The sequence below is a fragment of the Octopus sinensis genome, linkage group LG10 (genome assembly GCF_006345805.1).
Source record: "Octopus sinensis linkage group LG10, ASM634580v1, whole genome shotgun sequence".
NCBI classification, from domain to species: domain Eukaryota; kingdom Metazoa; phylum Mollusca; class Cephalopoda; order Octopoda; family Octopodidae; genus Octopus; species Octopus sinensis.
In genome coordinates this window covers 25129674-25142215 of record NC_043006.1, presented here as the reverse complement: position 1 = coordinate 25142215, position 12542 = coordinate 25129674, and the positions used below count along the sequence as shown (strand labels likewise).

The 12542-nt window shown below is 31.4% G+C and overlaps 1 protein-coding gene across 15 annotated transcripts in view; it reads right to left on the bottom strand.

Moving 5' to 3' along the window:
- LOC115216158 (sickle tail protein-like) overlaps positions 1-12542 on the bottom strand; it is a 460762-nt gene that overhangs the window by 69477 nt on the left and 378743 nt on the right. For 12 of the 15 annotated variants that reach the window (XM_036506378.1, XM_036506375.1, XM_036506377.1 and 9 more), the window contains one exon: positions 11361-11372. The exons of the other annotated variants lie outside the window; for them this stretch is intronic. In XM_036506378.1, the coding sequence (XP_036362271.1) occupies positions 11361-11372 (12 nt within the window). The remainder of the gene's footprint in view (positions 1-11360; positions 11373-12542) is intronic. 15 annotated transcript variants of the gene reach the window in all.

Below are 12542 nucleotides of genomic sequence, written 5' to 3'. Positions count from 1 at the left end.
AAAAGGAACAGATGCTAAATGGGAAGAAAATACACTTTGACCACATACTATCCTTACACTGGGAATAGTAATGTGCATTCTTCTATTATTAATCTCTTATTGATTAGATTGAACCTTATTACTTCTACTCACATGTCGATAGGGTAACAATTAGGTTATTTATTATGTTCACAAAATATCTTGCGATTATAGTTATACTCATGGTTATCTCTGGCTGATAAGCTGTGCGCCAGTAGACATTTCTACTGAGCCATATTACAGCTTCATAATCTAAATAACAAAGAAAAGCTAACTACAAACAACAACAAAAAAGAACTACATTCGTTCTTTAGTCTATGTCATTTTCATATTTTATTCTGCACTGGACCAGAGATGCAAGAAACCAATATGAAAGTGCAAAGCCATAAGTAAAGATGTATAGTAGATGCTACTCTATTTTTAAAATCAAATTTATACTTAAAACGAGTTCTTTGGAATGGTAAGTTCTAGTAAGATTGTTTGCTTAGTTTAAGCAGTTCCATAACCAGATATTACTATTGGTGGTATTTGATTACATTAAGAAGGGCACTTGCTTTAATAAGTATTTCCATATTTATCATACAGTATATTACATAATAAAATCAACAAATATATTCATAAAATTAAAACTGAATACATTGAGAATGTTTTGAAAATTTGCATTATATCTATATTATTTTCATGTTTCCTAAGCCTAAGTGATGTTTGTACTTTTCAAACACAGTCTTATTCTAAAGTCTGTCAGAGGTTTTTGTTAAATAAATGATTATATCTTATAAATAAATATTGTTAAATAAAAATAATTTAGATTGTTTTATAGATTTTAGCTCTTAATTTATTATTTAATCAAGAAAGAAAGAAAAATTTGTAGTTGTGAGAGAGTGAGTCTATCTATGTGCATGTTCTTTTCCTTTATTGAGAGATAGAAACTGAAAAAGAAGATTGTAGTACGTTATATATTTTTCCTTTCAAAAACTAAAGTGTTCATTTTAATTGTTGCTGTTTTAAAAATAAACTGTGTGCATGGTTAATAGTTGTTTTAAATATTAAATGATGGGTGATACACATGCACATTATGAAGTACATTATTATTTGAAAGAAGAAGTATTATATGAGTAGAAATACTATATGAGTAGAAGTACTAAATGACTTTTAATGAAAAGAGAGAGATTATCCATTTTCATTGTATATATTGGAACGGTTGACATGCATTACTTCTTACTTCTATAAATATGTTAATCTATGAATTATTACTTTAATTCACATTTAATTCAGTGAAAAATAAATTTTATCTTTTAATATTTCAAAATTTCCCTTGTTGGGAAGATCAATCATTACTTCACAATTTCTAATATATTTCCATAAGGAAGTACAGTGGATGTACCTTCTTTTGTGTGAAACATGTTTGATGAAAACAAAACAAAGAATCTTTCAAAAGTTTCTGTCTCTAACAACACCATTTAGTGCCATATTAATGACATCACAGAGGATGTTACAAGTATGTAACTAAAAGGATGTTGCTAAAATCAAATTATCAATGCACACATTTACCAATCAGCTGGATGAGTCAGATGATGTTTCTAATTGTGCTCATTTGAATAACTTTTGCATACAGTATCGATGATCAGCTGAAAAAGGAATACTAATTCTATCTTCAGCTTGAAATAACAACCATAGTACATAACATTATTGAGATGGTATCAATATAAAATAACTCCTTTTATCACTGTAGGTGGAAAAATCATAACCAAAACTCTTTCTGACTCATTTAAAAGCATGATGACCTGTGTTACATAAGTAGTTAATTTATAAAAATTTTAGCACATAAAGATTTGTTTGTCCAGAGTGACAGGTGAAGAATTTGGTTTTGAATATATGGAGCTGGTGTTGTAACTGAGGCAAAATGGCTACCTCACAACATGACTGCCTCATGACATGGCTACCTCATGACATGACTGCCTTGTGACATAGCTGCCTTGTGACATGGCTTTTGAACCAAGTTTTGACTTGTGATCAGAAATTGTGCTGCAAAAACACATCCTGAAAACACCATCAACAAATTCATTCCATACCTAGCTGATCTATCAGAAATTGAGTGTACAGCATCTTTCTAGTTTCAGCTATGTGCAATGGGATACTCAACCATAATAACATGAGTTATTGATGCATTTCTCCAATTTCCTATGACTTACTATATGTATGATCTTAGATCCTTGGACAATGTACCACTTCAAGTCCAAAACTATAAGCTGCTTCATTCTAAGCACAGATATTAACCTGGTTCTGTGAAGACTATGCATCTAAAATCTGGTGTCACCAAAAAACTTCATTTATCTCACCAAGGCTATGTTCTGTGCACTTGTGTTTTGTATAATACACAATTTTATGCTGAGGCAATTTGAATTTCTCAAAGCTGAGAAATAATTGGAAGCCATTGCTTGAATGCAGGTGTTTAATATGATTCAACTAAAATGATAATATCTCTTTCAATAAGGGAAGCAATCAGACTATCAAATAGCATGGTATATGATGATTACTTATTTTATCAACCCAATACAGCTGAAAAGTTGAGTCAACCCTGGTGGAATCTTGAACTTAAAATATGAAAGGATTCCCTCAATTTTTTTAGTTCCACCATGGATATCAAAATGATAAAGTGACTAACAAATTACTTCTACAAATGAATTCCCCTAATTTGTATATAAAGTTCATTTCCACCTTCAGAAGTCGACAGCATATAGGTAGCTACACTCCCTTGAAGAATGTATATGTGTACTTTTACTTATTCCAGTCACTGGACTAGTTAGGCACAAGTTATTTGCTTTATTTGTCAATCAGATTTTTTCCGGAATTTTCCCAAATACTATGATTGTTTTCTCTGTATTCCATAAAAATAATTCCATCTTCACCAGTGTGACAACATCAGAAGAACATAAATAAATTGCTATGTTTACGAAATTGTTAACTTCATATGTTCCGTTACCATTTATGGCTGATGCCTAACCATAGAATTAATATATAATAATACACATAACATGCCTGTAAATAAGCATTTAATAAGTAATACAAAGAATCATGTTATAAGAGATACCAACTCTTTTATACTCTTCTAATTAAAAATCTAAAAATAGTGTGGACATCATATCTGAATATTAGTTATGTACAGATAGAGACAAAACAAAGAAGTAGGAATAATGATGCTGAGTTTGATGCAAAGCAGTAGGATGTAACATACTAAATGCAACAATAACAAAGTCAGTTTAAGAGATTAAGAAATAAAAGCACTAAAGGAAGCCTTTTAGAAACATTGAAACTAAGAATCTTACTAGTGCAGGCTACAGGAAGGAGACATAAATGTAGTAATCAACAAGAATATCTATAGGTTAAAAGAGAAATGAGTGAATATATATGCTGCTCTAAACCAGTAGGAGAGGTAACACAAGTAGAATGGATGTCAAAATTAAATGAAGTGTAAGCATGCTTATTAACCCTTTTGATACCAACCCAGCTGAAACCGCCTCTGGCTCTGTAGTACAAATGTCTTATTTTCAAAAATTCTGCATTAAAATCTTCCACCAAACCTTAGTCACAATTTATGTTCCTAACACTAGCTTAATGTTAACTAAGTTATTTTACTAAATTCTTTGTTATATTTAAAATCAATTGAAAGAAACAGAGCATTTCAACAGAAATATGGTAATGAAAGGGTTAAGTATACTTCACTAAATCCTAAAAGAGTAATGAATGCTTAGAAATAATTCTTATCAGATGTATTTTAATTTTAGAACTGGCATTTGCTATCATCTAATTTTTTAAATGGGGTCATAATACAGAAGAAGTGAATGTAGCACCAATTTCCAGCTGGGAAGATTGAGATAAGTTGAGTAATGTCCTTCATTTAACCCTTTAGCATTCAGATTACTTTCTCAAACATAATTCTTATTTATTCAATTTGGTTTGAGTTGATTATGCATTATCTCATAACTTTGAGATTTCAATGATGATGATGATCATCATCATTTAACGTCCGCTTTCCATGCTGGCATGAGTTGGACGGTTCAACTGGGGTCTGGGAAGCCAGAAGGCTGCACCAGGCCCATATTTTTGATTGTATTTTTGATTCTATATTTTTGATTGTATTTTTGATTCTATATTTTTGATTGTATGATAAGTGTGAGAGACCAAATCTGGCCAGTTTGAACATAAAATGTGTAGAATATTTGGGCTGGATATGGCCAGTTTAAATGCTAAAGCATTAGGAGGAACAAGAAAACCCCTTAATGTGAGACTATTAAATCTGTAGCCCATTACATTGTTCACAGCCATCATGCCTCCACTATCCCCTTTTTACCCTCCCCCATATTCTTGTATGTGTTAATTTTGTATACAACTTAATTTATTTTGTATTTGCAGAATAAGTAAATTTCAAAAACTGAAATCCAATTAAAATCAATTTTACTGAATTATCTTATTTCTCAAGCTTAGTTTGTCAATCTTTCTACAACTTCTATACTTTGAGATATTACAAGTCATAATTAACTTATATAAAATATTTGGTAAGAGATACAAACTCAAATTAGTTGTTAAGCTAAAGATTAACAACCTTTACAAAAATATATTTGATAATTATTGGCAATGTATTGAAATTTAAATGTACTTCTAATATTCTGAAAGGACTTTTTATGAAATAAAATAGGAATATACAGTTGACATTTGAAGTCTGCATCTGACTTCTAAATGTATAAAACTATAAAACAGATAACTATAGAAATATAGAACACAAAAGAATCTGTGAATTCTATGAATAAAATAATCCAAATGTTCAATATCTTAAAAGGAGATAGTTGTTTATACATTATATAATGAACAAACAGGCCAGTGCTTAGAAAATAAGACTATAGATAATCTTATGCAATAATCCTTTGAAAGTACATATGTTAAAAAAACACAAAATCAAGGGGGCAAGCTAGCAGAAACAGCATGCCAGGCGAAATGCTTAGCAGTATTTTGTCTGTTTTTATGTGCTGAGTTCAAATTCTGCCGAGGTCGATTTTGCCTTTCATCCTTTCGGGGGTCAATGAATTAAGTACCAGTTGCATACTAGGGTCGATCTAATCAACTGGGCCCCTCTCCAATAATTTTGGGCCTTGTGCCTAGAGTAGAAAAGTTAACCCTTTAGTTTTTGCCAACATTCATACTGAAATGATTACTTTGAAATAATTTCATTGGAAATACTTCACAGAATAAGTATTTAAACTGTGTTGATAGATGTCTAAATTAATCAAATTGATAATAAAGAAATATTGATTTCTATTAAGAGTACGTTGGTGATTTAATGAACTTCACTATATTATTGATACTTATTTTACAGCATCCAGAAGACTGGACAATAAAGTCAACTTTAACGTAATGTAAACTTTGAAGACTAAATACCAAACTAAAATAAAATACACAGTTCTATTATCTTAGTCTCAAGTGCCTCTTGATTTTTGGCTAGAAACAAGCCTCACATTTAAGAGGAAGATCAATAACACTGGCTGATATTCATGCCTTTCTTAAGTAGTTCATGTAAATGTAGCGAACTGGTTTCAACTGAGAATGAAACTTCAACAGGCTCTGTCCACAGGGAGTTGTATATCTTGGTCTGTGCTGCAAGACCAATCATTTGTAGAAGTTTTTCAATTTGCTTGTCTCCAGTACATATTTTGCATCTATTTTATTGAGTGAAAAAGGATGAAATGCAAAATTGAATGAGCCGAAGCAAAGACTTAGACTCAGTACATAGAGGAACATAATATTGTAGCCTGTATTATGTTTCGCTATTTTTGAGACTCCATACATCAGAATAAAGAACTGTTGATTTTAAATTTTGGTACAAGGTCAGTAATTTCGGGTAAGCTGCTTGCATCAACCACAGTGCTCAACTGGTGCTTATTTTATTAACTCCGAAAGAATGAAAGGCAAAGTTAACCTGGCAGAATTTGAACACAGATGGATAGAGGAATATTGAAAAATATTTTACATTTGTTATAAGTAAATTTTCTCCAAGACATTCAATGGGATGCAAATCATTTCTCTGTTGTTTAGTTTGGATTTCATATTTGTTTTGATAGGGAATTGAAAAAAGGTGAGATTCTCTTTGACGGAATTTATTTAAATAGATGGAATAACTTAACAATAGGACAAATTATGATCAAAATACTGGTCACACTTTTTGTATTTGATTCACATAAAATATAAAAAAGTATTTTTGGTACTTAGTGTGGTAAAAATTTAAACAATCTCATAACTTTTTTTTTTGTTTTTCTAATTTGACAACTCCAGTGTTTGTAAAATCTAACATGTATCTTCAGTAGCAACAGCTATGCATCTTAAATAGGTCTTTAGTTAAATGCTTTTTGAAAAAATTAGGCTTAGCTAAGCTTATCATGGACTTGTCTTGCACAAGCTAAATAGTATAATCTATTACTGACAGTGAGGTTGAAAAATATTTTGATTATTTTATAAGTTTTAATCATGAAAATAAGGTGAGATATTTGTTAAATGAAAACATAAAACTTTGTTGTGTGTGTTTGTGTGTGTGTGTGTGTGTGTGTGTATGTGTATATCTTTTATCTTTTACTTGCTTCAGTCATTTGACTGTGGCCATGCTGGGGCAGCACCTTGAAGAATTTTAGTTGAAGGAATCAACCCCAGAAATTATTATTTTTGTAAAGCCTGGTACTTATTTTATCAGTCTCTTTTGCTGAACCACTAAGTTACAGGGATGTAAACACACCAACACCACACACACACACACACATATATATATATATATATATATATATACAGACACACACACACACACACAGACACACAGACACGCACATATATATATATATACATACATATATGTATACAGGGTTTCCTAAAGAAATGAATACACACTTTACCTAAAGTGCTACAAAATGTTTGAAAATGCAGTCAAAATGCAAATACAATTTACAATGGAGATTCAAGCAGATCCATCGAATTAGAGATAAATTTAATGCAGATGAAACCCTTCAGAATGTCCACAAGAAACATTGTGGAAAACCATAGACACTGACAAACCCCACAAAGAGATAGAAAAGAAATTGCCAGAGATAAAGAAAATCTGTGCAGCAAGTTGTGAGGTAGGAATTTCAAAATCATACATCTGTTGCATTTTGAAGTACTGTTATTGGAAAAGTTGCATTCTAAGAGTAGTCCATGCTTTCAATAAAGATGATCCATACTGAAGAAAGGAATTTTGCAATTAATTAGTATATTACTAAGCAATTAGCAAAATGGGTAAAAAAATGCACACTTTCTCCCCAAGATTGTTTGGAGCGATGAAGTTACATTTAAATTAAATGGCTCAATTAACCACCACAGTTGCACCTGCTGAAGACCTGAAAACCAGTATACTGCAGAGGACCATGTTAATTTATGAGGAGTGGCAGTAGGGTATGGCTTATCATCAAATGTATTAATTGAAACATTCTTTTGTGATGATACCGTGACTGGTCTCCTTTACTTGAACTTGCTGCAACAATATTTCATGCTAAGCATTCAAGAGGATTTTGAAGATGTAGAGTTATTATTTCCAGCAAGATGTGACACTCCCAAACTACTGTAGCAATGTAAATGCCTACCTGATTAAATTTTGCCAAATATGTGGATTGGATGAAGTTCAGTATACTCTTTGCATTTACTAAACCTCTCACCACTAGACTTTTTTTTATGGGGATACTTAAAAGATAGAGTTTGTGGCACAAAACTAGCATGGTTAACAACTGGAGGACAGGTATTGGATGAGAATGCACACAAACATTGAATGAAATGTCTCTCAATGTTTGTGGTTCTATTGCTTTTTGTTATCAGCAATGCATGAACTAGTTTCAAAACAGGCTTTCATAAAAGTTTAATTTTGTCTGTAAGCTCTATTAAATTTAAAAAATGAAATGTATTTTAGTAAGCACTGACATTATAATCATTCAATGTGCATATACATTTTTTTGGGACACCCTGTATATGTACGAGACAAATGTATGTACGTGGGTGTGTATATTCTTTTTATTCATGACTGAAACAAGTAAAAACTTGTTTCAGTCATTTGACTGTAGCCATGCTGGAGCAACACATTTAGTTGAACAAATCGAAACTAGGACTTATACTTTGTAAGCCTACTACTTATTCTATCAGTATCTTTTGCTGAACTGCTAAGTTATGAGGGATGCTAACACACCACCAGCAGTTGTCAAGCGATGGTGGACACACACACAAACATATACATACACACACACACACACAAAAGGCTTCTTCCAGTTTCTATCTACCAAATCCACTCACAAGGCTTTGGTTGGCCTGAGGACTATAGTAGAAGATACTTGCCCAAGGTGCCATGCAGTGGAACTGAACCCAGAACCGTGTGGTTGAGAAGCAAACTTCTTACCACATAGCAACACCTGTACTAATACAATTGTTTGTTTGTATTCCACCTGCCTTCGTCTTTTGTTTATTTCCGTAAACCTGCCTTCGTCTTTTGTCTATTTTCATAAAGCTTCCCGTTATATATATATATATATATATATGTATATGCATGTGTTCACACACGCAGTGATAGAAGATAGAAAATAAACTCTAAGTTAGTTCCAATATGCTTGGGACATATTTCAACTTCTAAAGGCAATTTCACTGCAATTTATTGTGCAGAAAAAATTCTTACTTATGATAAAAGTTGTAAATACACCATTACCAGCTCAAAGCACCCTCTGTGGGCAATTATATGTGCATTTCTGGGTCTTTTAATGTCTTCAGCAGTGGATACCAAAGAGAGGTAGTCCTACGGTGATAGTAAGCCATAGCTTTATTATAAAATAGTAAATATTAGTTACTAATTTGTGCCTGTAGACTGCCCGGTCTGATCAAATATATAAGTAGTAGTGAAGCAGTGATGGAAAATAAACAAACTTCAGGTTAATTCAAATATGTTTGGGAGGCATTTCATCTTCTAAAGGTAATTTCACTACAGCTTATCGCAAGTGAGAATATTTTCTCTGTGGTAAACTGCAGTGAAATTTCCTTTGGAAGCTGAAATACCTCTCAACCATATTTGAACTAACCTAAAGTAAGTTGGTCTGCTTGTTTGTGCATGTGTGTGTGTATGTACATGTGTGTATGTATGTGTGTGTGTGTGTGCATGTGTGTGCTCATGCACATGTGCATCCAGTGTTGCAGCTATTCAGCATATCTAGAGATAATTCAAGTTATTAAATTCAGTAAGTATATTACATTTTAAAATTGTGTCTAAAAAACACTCATAAAGAAATGGATAAGATCTATAAGTGGTGATAAAAAGGTGTGATGTGTGAACTGAAAAATATTCAGTAACTTATTTGGTAATTTTATCTAAATTTTGTTTAATTTGAATTTACTAAACAAAATTTAAGATATTAGTGTTCAATGAAAGTATTTTCTGAAACCAACCCACAATTTTTAGGATTTGTGGATTTTCCCCCATTTATCTGTCCATTCCCACTTGTTGGTTTATAATTGATTGCACTTTTCATCTTAATTTAGTCACAGTTTTAAATGTATATATATATTCTCCTGATATTTAATGAGATGGATCCATCCTATGCACCTATGAAGTTTGAGGCCTTATGGAGCTGGTTAAACAGTAACAAAAACTATATGTAATTCCTACCAAATTGCTGAGTGCCACTTTCTTTTATTTGCCCACTCACTTGTAATTGTATGCATGTATGTGTATATCTATATCTATCTATCTATCTATCTATCTATCTATCTATCTATCTATCTATCTATCTATCTATCTATCTATCTATCTATATCTATCTATCTATCTCTATCTCTCTCTCTCTCTCTCTCTTCTCTCTCTCTCTCTCTCTCTATATATATATATATATATATATATATATATATCAAAGTACAAATGAGGATATAAACCTGCAGAAGGATAAAAATATCCAAGATTAGACTGGTTGAATGCCTAACAAAGCAGGCACATACAAATACAGCATTATTGATATTATACAAAACAAGAGAGAAGATGGAGATAAGATTAATAAAAGTTTATTAGCGTTGACAAGACCACACCTACAATTGTTTCAATTCATCACTTGCAGCATAAAAATTAACCAAATATAATTCAATTTAACTAAATTACTTTGGTTAATTACTACAAATGAGAATATCATCAGGGAAGGATGCACAAAGAAATTTACTATATTTAAAACAAAATGAAAACATAAAAACAGGAAGCATACAGTGTATTATTGTAGTTAAAAATACGCACACAGTTACACAGTTATAAAAATAGATAGAGTTATAAAAAAAGATAGAGTTATAAAAAAAGATAGAGTTATAAAAAAATATAGTTAGTCATAAATTAATATAAATAATGCAGACATACCCATGTGAAAATACAAATAAAGGTGGTGTGTAAAAACAATAGATTGTTTATAATATTATGGGAGTAGAGAATTTAATAAACAGTCTATTGTTTTTACACATCACCTTTATTCGTATTTTCACATGGGTATGTCTGCATTATTTATATTAATTTATGACTAACTATATTTTTTTATAACTCTATTTTTATAAATTCATACATATTTTTAACTACAATGGTACATTATATTCTTCCTGTTTTTATGTTTTAAATGTAATGAATTCCTTTGTGCATCCTTCCTTAAAGATATTCTCACTTGTTGTAATTAACTAAATTAATTTAGTTAAATCAAATTATATTTGGTTAATTTTTATGCTGCAAGTGATAAATTGAAACAATTGTAGGTCTGATCTTGTCAATGTTAATAAACTTTTATTAATCTTATCGCCATCTTCTCTCTTGTTTTGTATGTGTATATATATATATATATATATATACATATATATGGTAATCTTTAGTTATCTCTGATGATGTTGAATAGTTGAAACAAATGGCCTGTTTATAAGAAAACCTTGAAAAATTCAACATAGTCTGTTCATTGTATATATTGTATTCATTTTTAAAATTGCAAATTCCTTAGCCGAAAAACCAAGCTTACATATGTGTGTGTGAAGCAATTAATACTAGCAATGAAAAGCAAGTCAGTATGAATATTATGTAACTATGACAAACATTGAGCATAACAAATTAAAAACTAGTCAGTAATGAATTTATTCAACCAACTTTAGGGTTTGTCTACTAATGAGGTTAGAACCACTGAGTGAAGAAAATGACTGTGTTGCCTCTCCTTATAAAGTCCTACACCAAGCAACATGTTGCTATTGATGAGCATAAGCAAATATCAGACATCAAGGTAAATTCCTACCTGTTTGATGGACTGAAAAAGAACAAAAAGCACATACTATTTTAACTTCATTCAGTGAACTATTAAAAAATAATACAAACTGTTATAATGGTCATCTGGTCAGCTGTAAAACAAAAGATAGCATAGATGCCTGATAGCTGAAAGTTGTATTAAATAAGCTATTGCCAGTAACAGATGGTAATGTCATTTATCATATCTCTTGTGTTTCTCAATATCAGGAATTCTAAACAGAAAAACAAATACTTGAATGAATGTAAATATCCTTTTCTTGAAATAAATTTCTTTTTGTCACTTTGATGTAATATTTAAAGAATTATTAGTTATAATCTATAACCTTATTCAGTTTTAAAGTTCTGCACTCTGTATAATTTTAAATGGAGTGTAAACAGTCTTCTTGGAAACATTTTCCTTTCCTAAATAACTTAGGGAGAGCAGAAAGGACAATATCTTTGATGTTTCTCATGAACTTCATGACAGAAGGAAGGAAGTTAGAGCTGGCTTAGATGTTTGCTAAAAGTATTCAAGTGTCAGGTGGTGGTGTTAAAATGTATGGCAAATTAAATCTACAACAAGCTTCTATACAGTTTTTGTTGAACAAACTTCATTCACAAGGGTTTAGTTGACTCAAGGATATGGCAGAAGACATTTATCAAAGGTGCTGTACAGAACAACATAGCTACACCTATTTCCAGAATACAAGTGTAAAATATATTCTATTCAAGTAGTTCTCTGGTGATTATTTTATAAACATTTAGACTAGTTTAACTATTATCTCAGCCTACACCCTTCAATTCGAACTACCTAATGAACAAAAAGACCAACTTTTTGATATCCTTTTGAAGACTACCTTGTTGATAAATGACACTGAGATTCTCTTTGTGGCTGGCTACTTCAATGAAGATGTTATGCAACAGCTTCTATGGTGTGCATGGTGGTAATAGATTTGGTTCCCATAATGAACCAGGCCACTTGATGCAAATGACCTTATGATTTGCAATACTAACTTCAGGAAACCTGCCAGTCACCTTCTCACCTATCAATCTGGTGGGCACACCACTAGATTGACTACATTCTCACCAGAAAATGGGAAAGATGGCTGCTTATAAATGTCAAGACTTTCCCAGGTGAAGAATGCATCCTTCAACATAAGTTAGTAGATGATGGTTCTTTTGCATCTACTGA